This window comes from Suricata suricatta, chromosome 7 (genome assembly GCF_006229205.1).
Source record: "Suricata suricatta isolate VVHF042 chromosome 7, meerkat_22Aug2017_6uvM2_HiC, whole genome shotgun sequence".
Taxonomy (NCBI): Eukaryota; Metazoa; Chordata; class Mammalia; order Carnivora; family Herpestidae; genus Suricata; species Suricata suricatta.
This window is the reverse complement of record NC_043706.1, coordinates 130,733,888-130,754,341: the sequence shown is the minus strand read 5'-3', so window position 1 is coordinate 130,754,341 and position 20,454 is coordinate 130,733,888. Positions and strand designations below refer to the sequence as shown.

Genomic DNA, 20,454 nt, shown 5'->3' with positions numbered 1-20,454 from the left:
AGGGAGAAATTATGGGAACCAAGGAAACCAAAAGAGCACCCATATGGGGTTAAGAGATGGAGGTCTGCGATGGTAAGAGTTTATGGAGATTGTAAGATTTTAGAGGTGGAGAAGTGGCAGGTGATTAGAAGATCCTAAATCTGACCATGGGTCATAGATGTGTGCTGTGTGCCTGTCCAGCTCTCCTTCTGTCATTACATGTGGTTCTGGTTGAACAGATCACCCTGGAACCTCACCCCACCCCACCTCGCTGCAGAGGTTGGCATGGGAGGCAGGCCAGTGAGTTCACCCCGGTGGCACAGGGCTTGGTTTGGGAGGAGTGTGTGGCCAAGAAGAGATGATCAGACCCTTCTTCCCTGACATTCCTTCTATGAATGTTGGAGGCAAGACAGTGTCTCATTTTTTCAGCTCATGAGTTGTAAAGACCATGTAGCTGCTGGTGATCATCTTTGCTGGCAGCACAGAGAAACCCATCACCGGAAGGAGAAAGGAAGACCAACATGCAAAGACAAGCAAATCAAGGAGAAGCAAATCAAGATGAATAGAAGCAAAAAGAATCCAAACAACAATTTTAAATTCCTGCATCTAGATGTACTGAAGCTAGTCTACGCTTGAATCTTTCAAAGTCTCTTTGATTTATAGTAGTGTAAATTGGATTGCCATAAACTGCAATCTGAGGTGTAAGTAGCTGAAACAAAAGGAGGAAAAAGTATTAGAGCCAAGAAACTAAAGATAAAGTGTTCTATGAGTTTTCCTTATGGGCACTAAAGTCCCCTGAGATGAATGGGATGGGAGAAGACACCTAGGAACCATTTTTCTTAATGTTATTTATTTTTGAGAGACAGAGACAAGATGGGTGAGAGGCAGAGACGGAGGGAGATAGAGGATCCAAAGGAGGATCTACACTAATAGCACAGAGGCCAACGTGGGGCTTGAACCCACGAACCATGAGATAGTGACCTAAGTCAAAGTCGGATGCTCAAATGACTGAACCACCCAGGAGCCCCACTATGAACCATCTTAAGTAAGAACATACACAATGTTAATAGGCCATTGCAATAAGGACCAAGAGAAAAGTTATATTTAGTTAGCAAGGAGCCTCAAATGAGTAATGGTCTTTATGGAAAGGCCTGGGCATAACAGTGTGGAGGCTGCATAGGGGAGAGAGAAGCCTACAGCCCCTACCTACTGAGGAGAAGCTACATGGGGTTGTGCAATAATGTGGATAAGATCACTACCGAATACAGTGGGCAGAGCCTTCCCAATCAAAGGTTCTGTAGCCATGAAATGCTTCCCAGTGAGAAACTCCACTTCCAAGTCCCAAATATTATTATAATATAAATATAGACTTTCTTTAACCACTTTCCAGCCCATCACCCCTTGACCTTGAATCACTCACTGTTTATCTGTAAGACAGACTGACTATAAGGTAGAACTGATCAGGTTTAACTCTTTTTTTTCCCCTAATGGAGGTATTTTGTGCGTGCATTTAAATGTCTCAGACAGTGACCAGAATAATAATCACAAAGGCAATTACCACTCAAATGTATTTGGTAGAAGAGCTGGTGTTAAATATTTTAAAACCCTATTTAGAAAATCTCATCAACATAACACGTTTTATTGGCCAACATAAAATATACATGGATATTATAGAAGAACAAAATCTAACACAAAAATGTGAGGCTGGGCTGCCAGTTCTAGAAGGAATGCCACCGAGGGAAAGCCAACAACCAACTGGCATTTCAAAAAGGAGGGAAATGGCTTTGGTTAGGGGATTTCACTTCGTCTACATGACAAATCATTAATGCCCATATGGACTATATACATATATACATAACTTATTTTTCTTATGCCATGAAATGGGAAAATATTTTTGTGACAGGATATAGTTCTGAAGTGATGTTGCATAGTGTTGATAACAAATTCACAGAGAAAATAAATGAAGGTAGTTAAAGACTGTATTTGGAAAATGAGAACAGAGAGAAGGTATAAAAAAACAAGTCCCCATCTCTGAACACCCCCCACCGTTCTATGGCGCGGCTGAAGCAGGGCCACTCAGCAATTCGTTCTTCCAGAGATAGCGTCACCTCCTCCACTCTGAGTGAGTGTGGGTCCAGAACAGCAGCCACAGCTTCCATGGAGCACAGAAGGGGGTCTCCCAAGACTGCATGACATCCGCTGGGAAAATCCAACACTACGTCTCCAGCCCGTTGCGGACCTAGCTCATGCCCTCAGTCAGGGCTGTGCAGGTGTGTTTATTCAGTTGCAAAAGCTACTTTAAACTGTCCTTGCACACAGGGAAGAAAGCCTGGCAACCATGACCCTTCCTCTGTTTGATCTGTCATCAGTAAGTGTCAAACTCATTTCCTTTCCTCTAGAATTTGCTTTGTCTATTTTTTTTAATTTCTTTATTTGAAAGTGAGAGAGTGCACACACGCGCCAGGCCAGGAGAGGCAGAAGAGAGGGAGGGAGAGAATCCCAAGCAGGCTACTTGCTGTCAGCACAAAGCCCAACTTGGGGCTCGATCAAAGGAACTGTGAGATCACGACCTGAGCCGAAATCAAGAGTCAGAGGCTTAACCAACTAAGCTTCCCACACGCCCTGTAGAACTTGCTTTTTATCTTAATGTTTGGATGGAATCTATTTTTCCCCTCTTCTTTCATTAGACACCAATGCTTTTTTCAGAAACTATTAAAAAAAAACTACATATGGCAAAAATAAGGTAATCACCCAAGAAAGTAAGTTTCTTTCAATAAAGTTAAGAATATGGTTTCCTGAAAAATATTTGTGAAACAGAAAGTTTAAAAGAAGGCAGAAAATGATAGAAAGTCGTAAAACCCTAATCCAAAAAACGTATCCCTCCTGTCAGTGCCTCAGATAAATTGGTGAATAAAATTGTGCAGGATTTCATCTGACAGGTTTCACATTAAAGGTTTCATTTTTCAAGGTCTGAGATCAACCGTCCTCCAACATGAAAAACTGCCACCAAATGTGACCTGGCAGCCACATTTCAAACAGGTACATTTCTTATGGGACCTCAGACCTACATTATGTTTTACCAAATAATTTGGTATATTGCTTTTTAAAGAAGTCATACAGGTAACATTCATAAACTTTTTGGGCTTCAATTCTTGAATTGAATTGAATCATACAATTCTTGATTATATGAATGTTTTCCTTGGTTTATGGGGGCAATTTTCACCTGGATCTCAGGAATTCCGGAGAAACTGGAGGAGTGTGGGGTTGCAGAGAAGGCACAGCCTTTGAACCAGGGCCAACGTGGTAAGACTTCTGGTTCAAGTACTAACCAGTTGCAACCTTGGGTAGATAACACCCTCTCTAAGCCCCAGAGAGGTTGTAAAATCAAACATTAAAGCTTCTCCACATGGCTATTATGAGAATTAAATTGGGTAATAAAGCCCCTGACTCATAAAAAGAATCCCATCGATGTAAATTTCCTACCACCACTGCCCGTTCTAGATGGGCAATCTACTGAACTCTTCTGGGTCCCAACGAGCCAGCAAACAAAACAATAGGTGGTTTTAGGGTCAAACATTTCCCGACAGCTGGCATCTCAGATCTATTTTTGCAAATGATGGATTCTCGCTCTATCATCAAGGTATATGGTATTCTATACTGATCAGATTTCAAGGGTTTAGGGTATTATTAAAATAAGAATTGTCTGCCATTGCTTAGATCCACCTCATTCAAGAAACATGGTATTCAATGAAGGAGTTTTAAGTGACTTTGTGGGTGCCCATCTCGCTCAGGCGTCACATCTTTGAGGCAGGCACAGGTGATAAAATGATGATGATGTGAATGGATCAGTCCTTCAAGACATTTGATGATTTCATAGTCAGGAAGCGCAAGACAGGTCATGTTCAAGCCCAGCATCTGGGCAACCACCTCCCTGAAGTCCACCAGCTGCAAGATCAAACACAGACATTAAGTGTGAGAACAAAATGTACTGGCTCCTGCTGGTCTGAATACATCCAACAAAACCCACAAAACCCTGTGGAAAACCGGGAGGTACAGGAGGTAGGCAAATTACTTACTGTTTTTCCCCTTAGGTCTCTCATTTATAAAATAAGAAGGCAAATCTACTAAATATCCCTAAAGTCTTTCAGGCACCAACTTTCAGTGATTTCATAGCCACTTTTCTGATGAGCCAATTAGTGTGACATTGGCTACCAAGTCAAGAATCTCAGTGAAAAACAACCATAAAGGAGATCCATGTCCTCACTTCCAGAGGGAAATAACCATATGCCTACTTCCCAGGGCTGTTCTGAAATTCAGATCAAATGAAATAATGACTGTGTATGTGTTCTGTACACTAGGAAGTGCTTTGCAAATGGTGTGGTTGTAGCCATGGGTGTTAACTACATGGAATTTTAAGTGCGCATGGAACCACTTAAACTAAAGGAAAAAAAAAGGGCAAGAAAGTATGACCTGATGAAAAGAGAAGGACTTCTACATAGTTACCAAATGGCATCACATAAACAGCCTCTCACAACTCGTAATGATGGACCCTCTGGGACTACTCTCCATCCATCACAAAAAGAAAAATGGAAAGGTGGTGAGCTTGGAGACAATGGATGAAAAGATGCCTCACAGTCCTTCAAAGTCACGTCCACTGGTCACTGTGATTCTGTGCTACAGCAGGGGCAGATCCATCAGGGATATCTGGGCAACACCTTGCCAGAAGTACCTTCCATTTTAGGAGAGATGCGATCCAATCTGAAGACAAATGTTACCTCCAAGAAAACTGCCTTCCAAACATTCTCACCATGGGTCCATTCACATCCCAACCTCCTTCCTGTGCTGAGTCCAACTCAGGGAACATAATACCTCCTCCACCCTAGTGTCCCTGGTAAGAAACGTTCCCTCAAACGTTTCTCCCCTTTCAAATATGGTCAAAGCTCTTCATTTCTGAGGTTTCCCTCTGAGAACGCACACTGTAGGGTTTGGCCTTCCCCAGCTCTGCCTGACATGTGAGCGAGAGCAGAGGCAGCCAAAGAGAAAAGAATACTCCAGGATCAGAGTCCATTCTCTGCCCTTCTGAGCCTCAGAAAGAGACGGAGATGAAAGCCAAAAGCAATGGGGGTCAGGCTGCCCGGCACAGTTCTTTGTGCCTGACCTCCTGATGTGCTCACCAGATAAAACTCTCCTCTTTGCAACCGGCCAGCGAGCGAGGGCTGTTTTATGGCTTCCATCTGGGCTAGATTGGCCATCGAGTCTTGGTGCCACTGTTTGAGAGTTGGGACTGTTTCCTGTCACTGATCTCTGCTGGAGATAAGCTTTCCCTCCTGAGGCCGAAGCCTGGGATGACTCGAACACGTCAGAGGCAATCAGTGAACATAATAAAAACCTCTCCACCAGAAACTGGCATTTTGCAGGCTTTCCACTGCTTTGATAAGAACGTCTTTTTCTTTCCTACAATTCATGCCATGAACATGAATAATGTGAATTATTATTTTTAGCGGAGTAAATCATAATGGTTATTTTAGTGCCAAAGAGATGCGAGAGGGCAGACAGATACGTTGAAATGGTATAGAAAGCTTTGTAAATTGTTTTTGAAGAAATGTATGAACAATTTTCAAGCTTTTGAATTGTCCTATCTTTCCTAAACAAGATTTCACCACCAAATTTCTACCCACCTGCTTTTCTCTCTTTTCTGCTTCTTCCAGAGATTTTTTTAGGGTCTTCATTTCACTGGTTACCACTTCTATCATGTTCCTGGCTCTCTCTCTATCCTCCTTAGCCCCATGTTCTGTAGAATGCAGTTCTGACTTGACTGACATTAGCTTTTTCTCGGCTTTCTCCTTCATCTTCTCAAATTTGTCTCTGGATTTACTTAGGTCTTCAATGGCTTTGGTCTGTTCCAAAGTCTTAATCTAAGAAGTGAACAGAATGCCAATAATTTCTTTTGTATTGATTTAGGACAACTATATCAACAAGATAAACTAGAAGCCAATGGAATGCACTTAATAACTTTTTTATGAATAAAGAATGGAATCCATCCCAGTTATACAGACTTTGCTAAGCATATATGCTGGGCAAACATGTCTTAAGGCCGTTACAGTTTATAAACATGTCAAAGAACCATCATTGGAGAATGTGGAGTGTGAGGCACATTGTCTTTATAGCAGAGTAGGAATAAAAAAGGTTGAAATTCTGACAAGTACTACACCATGGGTGAACCTTAAAGACACTGCAAGAAGTTAGAAAAGCCAGACACAAAAGGACACCTATTGCATAACTCTGTTTATGGGAGGTACCTAGGACAGGCTGACTCCTAGAGAGAGAAGGTAGAATAGAATTCCAACCCCAGTGGAGGAATGGGGAGTTATTTAATGGGCACTGAGTTTCCGGTTAAGATGACAAAATGTTCTGGAAACGGATAGTGGTGATGATTGCACCACACTGTGAACGTACTTAATGAACGTACTGAATTGTACACTTAAAAATGGTTAAAATGGTAGCTTTTATGTTATGTATATTTTCCCACAATTAAAAAAAAAGAACTGGAGGTAGTTTTGCATATGTGACACAAAAATTTTTAAACTGGCCATTAAAAATAAATGTGAATGAGCTACCACTTAACATCCACTGCGATGGCCACAATCAGAACGAGACACAATAACAAGTGCTGGCGACAGGCTAACATAGTTGGTGACAGGCTAACATAACAGAGGACCCAGCAATTCCACATCCAGGTTGATATATTCAAGAGAACTGGAAACTTACATCACACAGAACCTGCATACAGAGGTTCACAGCAGCGCTATTCATGATCACCAAAAAAGTCAAAACAATCCAAACACCCATCAACTGACGAGCAGATACATAAAATGTGGTCTCTCCACACACTGGAATGTCACACGGCGATTAGAAGGAATGAAATCCTGACATATTGGATGAACCTTGAAAACATTATGCTAACGGTGGGAAGAGTCAGTCATGAAAGACTGCTGACTGGTTATTCCATTTATATGAAAGATCCAGAATAGGCCCAGGAACTGGTGGGAGGGAAGATTGGAGAGTAACTGCTAATGGTTTTTTTTTCTTTTTTTTTTTTTAAGGGTGATGAAAATGTTCTGAAATTAGATAACAGAAGTTTGATTTCATCCACTAGAACACACACAACTTCTTAAGAAATTCAGCTCCTTTTCCGGCAGAGAGGAAGCTGATGGCAGACATGCTAGGACAAACAAAGCTCCAAACTGGTTCCATGCAGGAGACAGGGAATCCTTGGGAAACTGGCAGCTCCTGGGGGACTTGCAATCAAGAAGGTGTAAAAACCACCACTGCAGCTTGGGGAATCGACAGGCAATAAAAAGCCAACGACAGTTGGAGGAAGGAACTCTGAGTCCATTTTTGAGCCAATGACATGTCGCTAGAAGATCTGCCACTTGAGTCAAGTTAATGGCACCCACTAAGTGCAGGTCTACAGAGGTGGCCCTTGAAGATCATCCATGGATTTCAACTTATCAGAACGCATATCTGAATATGGCTAGCATATTAATTGCAGCATTATAAAATATCGCCTCGACAGTGCTTCCTGAGTGTGATGACGTACAGTGGTCACACCAAGAAGAATACTCTCGGTCTTGGAGGACCTGAGTGACTCAGTATGTTCACCATCTGACTCTTGATTTTGGCTCAGGTCATGATCTCACAGTTCGTGAGAGCTGTCAGTCTCTGAGCTGACAGCATGGAGCCTGACTGGGATTCTCTCTCTCCCTCTCTCTCTCTGCTCCTCCCCTGCTTTCTCATTCGCACACATGTGTGCTCTTTCTCTCTCTCTCAAAATAAATAAACATTTAAAAATAAATAAATTAATGAATAAATGCTTTGAAATAATTCGTGACACAGCCCAGGAACTATATAAAATATCCATAGTTCAGCAATTTGATCATCAACTTGAGAATTAAAAAAAAAAGAGGAATATTCTTGGTCTTAAGAGAGATATGCAGCAAGTATTTAGGGGTGAAGTGTCACAATGCATGTAACTTATTCTCAGATAGTTCAGCAAAAATGAAAACCTCCCTCCCTCATTAGGCAAAACATAGCAATCAGTAAAATGTTAACAATTATTCCATAAATCATTGTGTGAAGAATAAAATACTGTCCGTTATACTGCTCTTGCAACTGTTCTATCGATGTGAAATTCTTCAAAACAAGAAGTTGAGAAAGGGAACTTCCCCATGAATGATCAATACAATATGCATCCTATTGCTAAATGTTTTTTAATATATATGTATATTTATTTCTAAATTATACAAGCAGCTGCTCTAAATAATATATTCCACGGATTATCAAACATTTTACAAATTGGGGACAGGACATGAATGAAATCTATCCACTTTAAAACAAAGCCATCTCCCTTTAAGACAAAGAGACTCCCTTCATATGCAAACTATCTCCTTGCTGCAGAGAAAATGGGCGGCAATGTGGGAAGCCGCTGGGATTCAGAGACTAAATTCAAAACCTTGTATTAACAAACACATGAAGCCTTTCTGCTCAGATTGGAAAAACATTTACAGTGGACTATCTACCAAGAGTGATGGAACACAGCTTGGAGAGCTAGAAGTACATAAATCAGGTCCTAATGAGAAGAATTCGTAGCCAAGAATTTCTGAAAAATATGAGACATTATCACAATCCCAAGGGCTGCCTCAGGTCTTGTCATCGGGGAGCAAAGGCGAGTCATGGAGCTCTGAGCCAAGACACCAGGAAGGGAATTGAAAGCCAGCAGACCAGAAACCTCCAATTCCTAAATCCTTTGCTGCTGGCTAACAAATGTTACTCCCTCTTGGTGTTTCCTTGAGAGGCTACAATGAAGATGACAATGGCTTTTCACCGAGTTTTTGTCCGTTTTGCTGTCGGACTGCTGATTTGGGGGCACAGCTCCCTACCAAATTTGGGCCACGTGGTACAGATTGAAAGCTGATACCTCTCCTCCAAATATCTATTCTTTCTTTTGTTCTTACTGCCCAGAACAGACCCATTTCCCAGGCTGACTTCGTCCAAGTGAGGTCCAGGAACTCAGTTCTGGCTAATGAGAAATACAAAGCATTGTATTGTCCCTGAAAGTGGCCTTCACCGTGTCCTCCCCTCTTTCCTCCTCCCTGGTGGCTGGAATGAGGCCAGAGCCCCAGCAGCCAGCTGTGTTAAGAAGTGGCGCTGAGGATAAAAACTACTGCTAGGACAGTGAGGCAGAAAGAACAAGGCAGGGTTGCTGATGGTGATCCTTAGATCATCCTACTAAGCATGGCATTGCCTTCCTTTCGGTGAGGAAGAAATAAACATCTCTATCCAAGGCACTGTTACGAGGGGCCAATCATAACTGATGTGAGCTAAGAAGCAAATGGTGCTTCGTGAGTTACACAAAGCATTTTCTGGATCCTCTGGAGTTCTGCCACAAGATTTCAGTGTCTGCGTTTGTACTTGTGCAAAAACCTATGTTTGTACCAATTAGTAGTACTACTTTAATTATTCTAAGTTAATGAGAAAAGAGCAAAGGTGGAATTAATACATAAATAATGTGTTCATACCAAATGAAGGCCAAACTATGTCACGGTGCATGTGCAAATAAAATGTCTGCAGCACTGAATTAAATCACCGGGTAGCATAAATGCTCTGTCCTTAGAAAACATGAACTACAAGGCATGCCAGACTCAAAAGAAATGGTAACACAAGCAATGGACACTACACACTCTTATTCATGATGACTGTAGGGGAATAACATAACCTGGCACATTGAATTTACATCATTAATGTGTTTAACTTATTTTTATACTTCATTTTGCTTTCTAAATCAATGTGAAATTTAGAGTGGTAAAAATGTAGCAAGATTAAGAAATTTCTACACAGCATTAAGTTTGTATATATGAAAGCAATACTGTAAGAAAATTATTTTGACTCAACACAGGCAGGGGAACCTATAAAAGAATATTTTTCTTTCAAAAAGAGATTTCTAAAATAATCAGGGTTGCCTGCCGACTTAAAATTTAATAGCTCATCTGGAAAGGTTCATTTTATCCTGGTTGAGACTTCGGGGGAAATTTACTGCATGAGTCTTTAAAAGGGAGATTGGGATAACCTAGGAGTCAAGGTCTTTGAGCACAATTTTGCAACAGGCAGAGAAATGCACAGAAAAACTCCACACAAAGCTCCCGACAGCCTTATTTATAATAGCTAAAAAATGGAAACAATCAAAATGTCCATCAAATGCTGAATGCATAAACCAAGTGTGGTATATCCAAATGATGGAATAGTATTCAGCATAAAAAGGTACTGTGATAGTTAACATTATGTGTCAACTGGGCGGGGTCACAGACCCAGGTATTTGGTGAAGCAAAAGGAATTTTATATGATTTCACTAGAATTTCCCACAACAGGAAGACATCAATAAAACAAACCCAGGGGTACCTGGGTGGCTCAGTCAGCTGAGCGTCTGACGTCAGCTCAGGTCATGATCTCATGGTCCATGAGTTCGAGCCCCATGTCACACTCTGTGCTGACAGCTCAGAGTTTGGAGCCTGCGTCAGATTCTATGTCTCCCTCTCTCTCTCTGCCACTACCCTGCTTGTTCCCTATCTCCATCTCTCAAAAATGCATAACTATTAAAATAAATAATTTTTAAATAAAAAAATAAAAGAAACACTGTACAACTTATCATGAGGAGCAATAAATAATGTATAGGGTTGTTGATCACTATATTGTACACCTGAAACTAATGTAACACTGTGTGTTAATTATAGTGGAATTAAAAAATTTTTAAAGAAGAAAAAAAAACACTGTACAATAAAAACAAAACAGTATCATTAGGTACTATTTCTTGTGCTCAGCACTGAGCTTAAGGCTTATTCTTTGCTTGAAAAGTAGACCAGCAAATGTTCTAGAGGCATAAAAACATAATAACCTCTAATTAAGATTTTCTCCTTAATAGTGAAAGAATTGGAAGAAAAATTAAAGGGAATCTATTTTTCACTTCAAGAGTGAACATTACACAGTGCCTGTCATGAACCACCTAGAAGCATTTTTATACGCCACAAGGCGTGCACTCCCCACACTTGGAAACATTGCTCTACACCACGGACACGGGAATAGGAAATGGTTCCGCCAGACACGCCCACTAGACCACGCGTTGCATAATCATACCACCCAAAGAGCAAAACTTAATTACAGAAATCAGGCTTGCTTGTGAAAGGTTAAGTGGAAAGACCACTTGCAGATGATTCTAACAATCCCGCTGAGCGATGGTACAGAGCTGGGCCAGATGTCGTTGAGACCCAGGACTCAACTTCCACTAGCTGTTTTCCAACTGCTGCTACAGGAAGTGGGGGCTACTCTCTCCCCAACACCATTTCCAACTCATAGAGTTGTCTCAGCCAGGGATCCCAGCCTTCTGCCAATACTCTTAGCCTGGAAGACGCCCTCCTCAGACCCACACCCCCAACGGCCCCCACACTACTATGAAACAGTAAGTGCCCATCTCTAAAACCATTCGTCCCTCACTCTCACCCAGTGGGTGCTGGGCCCTGTTCCTGGGTGTCCCCGATGGAAATCCCTTGTCCCATCATGACATCCTCTGTCACTAGACTGAGTGCTGCCATGCTCCATGCAAGCCGATCTTATTCAGGCTCCTGAGTTACGGTAACTCTGAAGACTCTACCAGCGCCATAGGACAACAGTCCCACAGTACAACTGTCACCCTCGGCAGTGATAAAATGTGCTAAAATGGCAACCAATTTTTGTACCCTGCTTTATAGAATACTCATTCACATTATTATATTTCATTTTATTTTTTAATATAGTTTATTATCAAGTTGGTTTCCATATAACACCCAGTGCTCTTGTTGGCACATTATTTTATTTTAGCTTTACAGTGTCTGGAGACATGCAGAGAGTGACCTGGAACCTGCAAGTTAATGTCAGGATCCTGACACTAGGACCCAGTCCACTTCACTCAGAGATGGAATCTCAATTTTTGGAAACTGGAAAAAAGCAAGGCAGGCCTCCAGTATCAAGGGAAGCAAGGGTCTCTGAGATGATGAGTAGATGAGTGGAGTAAAAAGAACAGAGCAGCGCCCCAATTATGGAGAACAAGTGCTCCGATGTTAGCCGTAGAAGCAGTGCACACTTCAGAACTAGGTTAGCAGGAAAAGAAACAGCGAGGTTGACTCAATCCCGACTTTTTAAATTAAGTTTCGTAATTTCTCTTGAGGACAGAAAACTGCACTCAATGAGAAGGGGAACATTTGTTGGCAGGGACCAGATGTCCTCAGCTGCAGGGTGGCGGGGCTGGGGGTCAGAGGCCACGCAACTCACACTGTAGCCACCAGCACCACCACACGTGGCTTCAGAAATGCAGTGGTGGTCTTGTTAGTACACCCTCACTTCCGTCCTTCCTCCAGGAAGCCAGCATGCAACAGGCTTCCTCCATGTCGCTGCCACTTAGTTATCCTTAGGAATCACCCAGACTGCTCCACATGCTCTCCTCTGGCTTTGTGGAGCTCAGCAACCTCAGTGTATGAAAATCCCCAGTGCCGGGTGCCTGAGGGGCTCAATCAGTTAAGCATCGGACATTGGCTCAGGCCATGATCTCACCATTTGTGAGTCCAAACCGCGCTTCGGGTGAGCCCTGCTTCTCTCTCTCTCTTCATCCCTCTCTCCCTCCTCTCTGCCCCTCGTTCACTTGCACCCTCCCTCTCTCTCAAAAAACAACAACAACAACCCAGTGTTATTTACTTTTCCTCTATATCATACATTTCTTTGAAGAATTTGAACTATTCCACCAAAACATGCTTATAATGAAACACGTCCCTTTCTTGATGACAGAATTTACCTCCCTGTTTTGAAATCCGGGTTCACTTTATGTATCATTCCTAGTCTGTTTTGGTACCTGAATACTCAACACCAATTATGTGAACTATTCTTATCTTTCCTTCAACACAAGGAAGCCAATGAGTAGAACAGAATCTTCTTAGGCCCAAGGCCAGTGGTATAGCAAGAATAGTAGTAAAGACATAATAACTCCTTTTTTTTTCAAGTTAGTTAACATACAGTGTAGTCTTGGCTTTAGGAGTAGAACCCAGTGAATCATCTCGTACATATAACACCCAGTGCTCACTGCAAAAAAAATGCCCTCCTTATGGCCCGCCACCCATTTAACCCAAACTCCGCCCCCCACCCAGCAACCCTGTTTGTTCTCTGTATTTAAGAGTCTCTTGTGGTTTGCCTTAATAACTTCTAATTAAGATTTTTCTCTTTGACAATGGGAAAATTGAAAGAAAATTAAAGGGAACCCATTTTTCACTTCAGGGGTTCTGAACACGATGTAATGCCCTGTCACACACCCCCTTGAGACAGACACTCTGTATCCAGTCCAGGACATCTGCAAAACCTGCTTTGACGACACTGATGCTACCTTAGCACCTCCTGCCCCTTCCAGCAAAGGGGTTCTACCCCGACCCCAGCACACACCCCCCCCAAAGGTCAGTCTCAAGGTGTGGGGGGTGTGGAAGATACTCATCTTGATACTTGCTTGCCAGCCTTCGCATCCCACCAGATGCTTTCCCTTGCTTCCTGCTTCTCTTATTTTTAGGTATGTTCCTCCACTGGGCTGTGTCTGCCCTTTTTTTTTTCCTCTGGGGAAAAAAGCCTCATAGAAAGGTTTCAGGAGAAAAGAGCTAATGACTCAGAAAAAAAAAAAAACAGTAGGTAATATTTCCTCAAATATTGTCCCCACTACACATATTGAAGTGCTAGCTTAATTCCAGATTCCTTTTCCCCCTGGTCTGTTTCTAGATTCAGAAACATTCCAAGCATCCATTACAGAGAGAGAGCCCGTCTGTCAAGAGCCAGGACATTATTCCCATCTGGATTCACAACACGCATTTCTCCCAGAAAGGGTATGCGCATATGAAGTTACATATTCTTTCCAGCGGCACACACACATGTCATTGTAAAGATTTTGATTAAATTCTTTTAGGCTTTAATTCCTTCCTTCTCTATAGCCATTAGAAGTTGAACACTTCAAATCCAGGAAGCACACTGCCCCACTCAGGGTCCCTTCCTCACTTCTGGGGACACGGATGGCATCTCACAGAGCACAAGACCCAGTGTTGGCTACATGACTCTTCTCACGGAAGAGCTGTGCTTATTTTCTCATTTCTTGCTACACAAATTCCTGCGTGAGAAATCCCTGATCCCAAATATCACGGTCACCCACACTTGGAAGAAACGTTTCAATTTTCTGTACTTAACATTGCCTTTTTTTCCCTTTCACTTCCAGTGTAATTAACATCAGGTATTAGATTAGCTTTAGTATAATGATTCCGTACATCCCTGTATGACTCAGGACTCATCAAGACTAAGTGACCTCTGGGGCGCCTGGGGGGCTCAGGCGGTTAAGCCTCCGACTTCAGCTCAGGTCATGATCTCACGTTCCTGAGTTTGAGCCCCGCCTGCGTTGGGCTGACAGCGCAGAGCCCAGAGCCTGTTTTAGAGTCTGTGTCTCCCTGTCTCTCTGCCCCTCCCCCTCTCATGCTCTGTCTCTCTCTGTCTCAAAAATAAATAAAACATTAAAAAAACAAAAGATAAGCGGCTTCTTCATCCCCTTCACTTCCATCACCCTTTTTTCATGGGCTTTTCACACAGCAACCATGGCTTCATTCCAAGTATTGAAGAGATGCTACATGGCCCTCCTAAGCCGGTTTTGTGTAGTTTTTGCATTTTTCCCACAACTCAAGAAGATCACAGAAAGCTTTTATCTCTTTTTCTTTTCTGGTGTGTCTGCTGTATGATCACCACCCTTTCACATAAACCTGGATGGTAACTTGCAAAAAGCAACAAGGGAATTTAGATGGGCACTTGCCTTAAGTTCATTGGTGTCAGCGAGCTGGGCTTTGAGTTCTATGTTCGATTCTCGACATGCACTGAGCTCCTTCTGCAGCCTCTCCATCTTCTTCTGCAACTTTCTTAGGGTGAGATTGGCCTCGTCCCTCTCTACTGCCAAGGCCGAACGCACCTGCTTCTCCTGCTCCAGCTGGGCAATTTTCTGCCGAAGGAGGTTCATGTGCAGTTCTCTGCTCTCCAGCCTTTCTCTCTGGGTCTTGAGCTGATTTGATACAAACAGGGATTTTTTTTAAACAATCATCAGTCAGTAACTATAAATGAATTGCTCAGATCATGTCGATCTTTATCAACACTTCAATGAGATTCATTGGTAAACCCTCAGAAAAGGTAACTGGATTCCTTTTCCTGATTGCATTTTCTATTCCTATGCTTCCCAGAATGAATTCTGTAGCTGCAAAGTATGGACAAAAGAGCCACAGAAAACGCACAGAGAAGTAGGCCTTCCACCTTGGATTCCCTCCAGCCTTATGTTCGCCGTAACAGACACGATAAATGATGTTCAAAACTATGAAAATGGGCTTAGCAAGATCAGAATCGGGTAGAGAGACAAAATCCTCTCCGCCACCCCCATGGCAACTTTGCTTGCACTGGTCTTTGCTAAAAGAAGATAGAGTGCAGGTTAGTGCCCAAAACCACGACTGAGTAAGGTCAATCCCTCAGACTCAGACTGAGTGACACCATACGTGAGAGTTGATCTCTTTTTAAAGTAAGTTATACCAGGAAGTATTTAGAGAAAGCTATGTTTATATGTTTAAGATCTTTGCAATAGAGAGGACTTTTCAAGAAGGTTGTAGTTCATTGGTGTCTTTATTATCCAGCTGGTCTACACCAGCCACAAACCATGCAGAGAATGAGTTCTTCAAACAGCACTTATCACTCTTGACAACCAAACTTGATGAAGGAATTTATAATGGATTTTAGAAAAAGATTATAGACTCTAAAAGGGAAAATAAATCCTCCTGGATTGTGATATCACAATTAGTGAGTATAATATTAAGTACAGAAACCTCTTACATCTGTTGTAAAAGTTGAGGATTGGAATCACACAGAATTCTAGAATGTGAGAGAGGAAAACCGTCACATTTTCCCTAATTATATACTCTGCACTTCTCAGAGGTGTGAAGGATAGACTGAACTCCAGGCTTGTGTATCTTGTCTACCCACGGCAGCAATGTCCAGAGCCAGACCCATTTTTAACAAAGCCCTTTTCATGTCTCTCTAACCAAACTCCCTTCCTTGAGTTTCTTCATGTCAAATTCCACTCTACTGCACAATTACCCTGGTGAATCCTATACAACTGGTAATTTTAATAATTATACAATATTTCAGAAGGAATGATGTTGGAGATTGAGGGGAAAAATCAATTATGTGAGGAGAACTTCAGAAAGAATTGTAGCTCAGGTTAACGTCTCTGATGGTAACAGGGGTTAGCTGCTGTCTTTTATAAAGTATTCCTAAAAATCTAGTAAGTGGAGAAGAGGTCAAGTGTGAATACAGCTCAGTCTATGAGCCAAGAGTTTAAAAATGGGTCTTACTAAAAATAACCTCATGAGGTAGATACCATTCCCATCTTAAATATGAAGAAGTAGAGACAGAGAGGTATGTAATTTGTCCAAGGTCACACAGCTTGGCGGAACCAAACTGGAATCCCAGATGTGACCCATTACACAGCCTGTAATTCCACCATAGAATTTTCTCCTAAGAACTATTATAAGAACACATCTGTGTTTTGCTCTGTCTTTCACCAATGCCAATAATTATATAACTAATAATTATATTTTCATCCTTTTCATCTACTCATTCATTTATTTAGTCTAAACTGTTTCTAACTCTTCTTTTGAGTGAGTGAAAAGTAAACGCGTCTCCTCACTTTTCTCTCCGGTGCGAGAGTGTATCAAAGCGGAGACTGCTAGATATTCCCAAATACTCCTCATCTCCCTCAATAATGCAACAGTTTCTCAGGTAGGCCAGCGGCTCCCCAGCACAAAGGCTACAGTCTTCCAGCTTCCCCTGAAGCTCATTTTGGTCATCAGAATCATGGGATATAAACACAAGTTCATGTGGCAAATTCTGGAAGCTTCCATCAAAAGACAGCTCACACATGCTCTTCTGCATCCCTCTTCTTCATCCCTCTCTTCTCCAAACTTCTGTCTGGAACACATAGGTACTATTTTGAACCATAAAGGCATGAACCACCCTAGGGATAGGAGATTAATGAGCTGAAATGAGCCTAGCTCCTTGAAAACTTGACAGAACACACTTGTCACACTCCCCTTATTTCCAGAAATTTACGGCGGATGGGAAGGAACCACTTCCAGCCATATAAGCCGCCATTACTTTGGGTCTCTGTGACTCACAGTCAAACATAGCCTTAGGTGATATACTCACCATCCCTTAGTCTTGAAACAGACTCAAATTCCAAATACATATGTATATGTTTCCTAACCCCAGTGGTAAATACGAGGGGAAGTGAACTATTTTTCAATATTTAAGTTTCTCAGCAATCCCTTCTCTCAACACTAGCAAGTTTCAGTATCCCCTACCTTTCTCTGTAAATTGTAGGCAATAGTCTTGTTTTCAATGACTGCGTTGCTCTCAAGGCGGACCAGCTGTTCTGTGCGAGCTAAAATGACATCCAGGCGCATGTCAAAGCCAAGTTCAGCAGCCATCTGGTCCAATTTCATTTTCTCTGAGAGCTGATCCAGAAATTTAAGATACTAAACCCAAGAACAAAAATTAAAATGAGGCACAAAAACGAAGTTAATAAGTGATCTCATAGAATCATTCTCTTCCCCCAAGCTTACAGATAGGTCTCATTAAACCCAGTATGGAGCCTGGCCCCGGACCCCAGGGTTTGGTAATGGATTCCAGAACCACCCTGCCGGCTCCCTGTCCTGCTGATCGTCCAAATTCACTTGACTCTCCCTGTCAGTGATCATGATGTTCAATGTAACATTAGACACTCTTCTTAACCCTGCCATGTGACAAATCTGGTAGCCTCCTGACAACAGCTGCATCCCTGCTTTGGCGACAGACTGCTGCCCCTTCCTGGCTAACCCAGCTCCTGGGATCTGCTCATCCACAAACCTTCCATGGCAATTTTTCCACCCCAAGTGGCCCTGGTCTCAAATGTGGAAAACAAATGACAACAGTTACCACGTGACTCACCTCGGACTCCACAGATCACTCCAAAATCAAAGCTCTCCGTACAAACACACTTGGACAATGTTTGTAGGGTTGTTGTTTTTTTTTTTTAAGTTAAAATCCTACACACAAAAAATGTCTTATAGAATTTTTAATCTAACATAGTTTAAGGAACAGCATTGTAAAATACAGCTGTATCGATGAAGTCAAGGCTCCTATTTTAACAGGTTAATGTCACCAAATCGTTCTAGGATCCTCCTCTATTTGATTTCTCTTTTTTACCCCAAGTTTTTATTTAAATTCCAGTTAGTTAACATACAGTGTTATATTAGTTTCATATGTACAATTTAGTGCCTCGACACTTACACACAATTCACGGCGCTCAACACAACAAGTGCGCTCCTTCATCCCCATCACCTGTTCGTCTCATCTCCACACGCCTCCCCTCTGGAAGCCATCAGTTTGTTCTCCAAGAGTCTGTTTCTTGGTTTTCCTTCCTATAGTATTTGTCTTTCTCTTACTTACTTCGCTTAGCGTAATATTCTCTAGCTCCATCCATATTGCTACAAATGACAAGATTCCATTCTTTTTTATGGCTGAGTAATAATTTCTTTTTTTCTTTCTTTCTTTCTTTTTCTCTCTCTCTCTCCTCTTTCTTTCTCTTTCTTTCTTTCTTTCTTTCTTTTATACACACACCCCAAAACTTCTTTACTCACAGTTGATGGACATTTGGGCTCTTTCCATAACTTGGCTACTGTTGATAATGCCATTAAAAACATCAGGGTGCATGCAGCCCTTGAAGTTCATATTTTTTATATCCTTCACTTAATTTCTGCGGTTTACCCGGCCATATCAGACAGAGGAACGCTTCCCTCGTGCCTCCTGGATGAGCGAACCAATCGGTGAGCTCTTTGTATCATCACGTCATGACTTGGGTTCTCTCTCTGAAACTCTTTTCTCCTCACAGTAAGTCTTCATCTATCTGGCATTCTGAGGCAACTATATGTTTAAGTAAGTATAATTTCTGGAGGACCAAAGCATGCCAGTGTAAAGCCCAGAACTATGTATACTTTTAGTCATCAAGACAAAATGATTTGTGATTCAAATAATTATTCAAATGTTGTTGAATGGCACACTGACAATGCAATCTGTCCTTTGTGAGGCACAGTCATGGGAGGTATTGCTGATCTGCTGTGCTACAAGCTGGTAGGTCACTGTGCTGAACTATAAGCCCAAGACGGTACGCTGCTTTTGTTTCCACATCATCAGTTTCTCACTTCTTTAATTTTTTTAAATGTTTATTTATTACCAAGAGACAGAGAAAGACAGAGCATGAGCAAGGGAGGGGTAGAGAGAGGAAGACACAGAATCCGAAGCAGGCTCCAGGCTCCAAGCTATCAGCACAGAGCCTGACGTGGAGCTCAAACCCACGAACCGTGAGATCATGACCTGAGCTGAAGTCAGATGCTTAGCTGACTGAGCCATCTAGGCACCCCAGTTTCTCACTTCTTAATGTGTGTCAATGCTCCCCTTAGAATTATTCATCTTGAAGGGGTGAATGAAAGTAAAAATAATTGCTACTGTTTGTTGTGTAAATAAAATAGAACCAGGACCTTTCATGGGGAAGCAAAAAGCCTCTTTTGCTATGCCTGTACGTGACCCATCACTCAGCATGTAAGGATCTACAACAGGCAAAACGGGATAAGGATAGGACCAAGCCCCAGCCCAAAGAACAAGTGTCCGTTTCAAAGATCTCGGCTCTGCCTCAGAAAGGTAGGGTCATTGGAAGGATTTACGGTACAACTTATTTACTTGAACCACAGTTTAGCATAAATATATTCTATTCTGTGTGCACCCCAATTAACTATATTTAAACTTAAACTCTGTGTGACTTTGCTTTTCACTTTTACATGCCTGTCATCCTTCCTAGGACACGCATCTCACAGGAAGTTATGTACAGAATATTCACCAGGATGGAATCCATTTACATAATTTGTTTTTATAACTGAGAGTTCTTCTGGCACAATCTCAACGAAAATGAAGAAGTCATTACAATGAGGAGAAAACACGAGGAAGAGACACCAGTCTACCAACAATTCCTGCCTTTTATATCTTTCTTCACAATTTAAGTACTATTCATTGACTCTTCCCTAATTGCTGGAGAAACCAAGAAAAAAGAAAAGAAAAAAAAACAAAGATTTCCTCTGACCTTAAGAAGCTTGGGGTTGACTGGACAAGACGGATTTTAAAACTGAAGACAAGAAGGGTGATAAGGGCTGTGACAGACACGCACCTGTTGCACGAAGGAGAACTAAGTCTCTAAAGGAAGACTTCCCGAGGAAGTGACATTGGAGTCTTCAAAGGACATCTATCTATTGCCAGGTG

General features: G+C 42.0%; 1 protein-coding gene across 1 annotated transcript in view; it reads right to left on the bottom strand.

Annotated features, from left to right (window-relative positions):
* Positions 1–2,515: 2,515 nt before the first annotated feature.
* CCDC170 (coiled-coil domain containing 170) overlaps positions 2,516–20,454 on the bottom strand; it is a 51,283-nt gene continuing 33,344 nt past the window's right edge. The window contains exons 9-12 of the mRNA XM_029943251.1: positions 17,469–17,642; positions 14,885–15,127; positions 5,658–5,894; positions 2,516–3,924 (exon numbers count right to left, since the gene is read on the bottom strand). Of these exons, the coding sequence (XP_029799111.1) occupies positions 3,724–3,924; positions 5,658–5,894; positions 14,885–15,127; positions 17,469–17,642 (855 nt within the window). The 3' untranslated portion in view covers positions 2,516–3,723. The remainder of the gene's footprint in view (positions 3,925–5,657; positions 5,895–14,884; positions 15,128–17,468; positions 17,643–20,454) is intronic.